Source organism: Bison bison, unplaced genomic scaffold (genome assembly GCF_000754665.1).
Source record: "Bison bison bison isolate TAMUID 2011002044 unplaced genomic scaffold, Bison_UMD1.0 scf7180017845340, whole genome shotgun sequence".
Classification (NCBI taxonomy): Eukaryota; Metazoa; Chordata; class Mammalia; order Artiodactyla; family Bovidae; genus Bison; species Bison bison.
Window position 1 is genome coordinate 1 of NW_011475913.1, and position 2253 is coordinate 2253.

Sequence of the window (2253 nt, forward strand, 5' to 3'; positions counted from 1 at the left end):
GCCCCTCTTTCCGCACTGAGGGAGTGAGTGCCCGGTCTCTGGGGGCCAGTCCTCAGGACTACGTGGCGGGAAGGGACCTTGGGAGAGTAAACCAAAGCTTCCAGCGCTGCAGCTGAGGGCTGGCACGTGTGAGCCTCACGGGTACACGGTGCCCCAGGCTGTCTCAGGTGACCGTCCCTAGGAAACCCAACCCCACAGAGGCAAGGACACTTGAGGACGTTAGCGGGACGGGCAGCAGCCCAAAGCCTGGCAGAGGAGGGAGCTCCCAGGGGGCTAACAATGCCACTGACGATACTCCCGCAAAACGCAGCGGCCCCGGACGGGCGGCGCAGTGACACTGAGGAGGCCGGTGCGGGCTCAGGACGGACAGCGCAGTGACACTGTGAGGAGGCCGGCGCGGGCCCAGGACGGATGGTGTAGTAACACCATGAGGAGGCCGGTGCGGGCCTAGAATGGATGGCGCAGTGACACTGTGGGGAGGCAGGCGCGGGCCCAGGACGGATGGTGTAGTAACACTGTGAGGAGGCCGACACGGGCCCCAGAAGAATGGTGTAGTAACACTGTGAGGAGGCAGGCACGGGCCCCAGAAGAATGGTGTAGTAACACTGTGAGGAGGCAGGCATGGGCCCAGGACGGACAGCGCAGTGACACTGTGAGGAAGCAGGCGCGGGCCCAGGACAGATGGTGTAGTAATACTGTGAGGAGGCCGGTGCGGACCTAGAACGGATGGTGCAGTGACACTGTGAGGAGGCCGGCGCGGACCCAGGACTGACGACATAGTAACACTGTGAGGAGGCCGGCGTGGACCCAGGACAGACCGCACAGTGGCACTGTGAGGAGGCTGGCTTGGGCCCAGGACACATGGTGTAGTAACACTGTGAGGAGGCCGGCGCAGGCCCAGGACGGATGGTGCAGTGACACTGTAGGGAGGGAGGCGCGGGCCCAGGATGGATGGTATAGTAGCACTGTGAGGAGGCAGGAGTGGCTTCCCTGGTCTTTAAGGGGCAGAGAGTCCGCCTCCCAATGCAGGCGACATGGGTTCGGTCCCTGGGTTGTTGGGAAGATCTCCTGGAGGAGGAAATGGCAACCCACTCCAGTATGCTTGCCTGGGAAACCCATGGACAGGGAAGGCTTGGGGGGGGAGCTACAGTCCATTGGATCACAGCATCAGACTGACTTAGCGACTACACAACAACAGCCAGGAGGCAAGCGAGGGTGCCATAGGGCTGAGACTGGGCAGAAGATACCGAATACATGATGAAGGACCAGGCTTGTCCTGGGGTGCTGACACTTTCACTGAAGAGTTATTTCTGTAACTGCCACAAGTTCCAGATATTTAGGCTCCATGGGTCAGTAAAATGTCCCCTCCCCTCCCCACCAAATTAGTAGACCTAACGATTTTGAAGGTTGGCCGAAAAGAAACAAAGACATTAATAAAGTAATTTACCATCAATTATTACCATCTTGTTAACATGTTAGCACCTAAAAAGTAGGCAGGGCATGATCTCAAACTACCCCACAATTGCACTCATCTCACACACTAGTAAAGTAATGCTCAAAATTCTCCAAGCCAGGCTTCAGCAATACGTGAACTGTGAACTTCCAGATGTTCAAGCTGGTTTTAGAAAAGGCAGAGGAACCAAAAATCAAATTGCCAACATCCGCTGGATCATCGAAAAAGCAAGAGAGTTCCAGAAAAACATCAGTTTCTGCTGTATTGACTATGCCAAAGCCTTTGACTGTGTGGACCACAATAAACTGGAAAATTCTGAAAGAGATGGGAATACCAGACCACCTGACCTGCCTCTTGAGAAACCTGGATGCAGGTCAGGAAGTAAGAGTTAGAACTGGACATGGAACAACAGACTGGCTCCAAATAGGAAAAGGAGTTTGTCAAGGCTGTATATTGTCACCCTGTTTATTTAACTTATATGCAGAGTACATCGTGAGAAACACTGGGCTGGAAGAAGCACAAGCTGGAATCAAGATTGCCGGGAGAAATATCAATAACCTCAGATATGCAGATGACACCACCCTTATGGCAGAAAGTGAAGAGGAACTAAAAAGCCTCTTGATGAAAGTGAAAGTGGAGAGTGAAAAAGTTGGCTTAAAGCTAAACATTCAGAAAACGAAGATCATGGCATCTGGTCCCATCACTTCATGGCAAATAGATGGGGAAACAGTGGAAACAGTGTCAGACTTTATCTTTTTGGGCTCCAAAATCATTGCAGATGGTGATTGCAGCCATGAAAT

At 53.3% G+C, this 2253-nt stretch overlaps 1 protein-coding gene across 1 annotated transcript in view; it reads left to right on the forward strand.

Moving 5' to 3' along the window:
* Positions 1–1345: 1345 nt before the first annotated feature.
* LOC104984146 (protein-arginine deiminase type-2-like) overlaps positions 1346–2253 on the forward strand; it is a gene marked incomplete at its 3' end in the record, with an annotated part of 12709 nt that continues 11801 nt past the window's right edge. The window contains exon 1 of the mRNA XM_010833784.1: positions 1346–1349. Within this exon, the coding sequence (XP_010832086.1) occupies positions 1346–1349 (4 nt within the window). The remainder of the gene's footprint in view (positions 1350–2253) is intronic.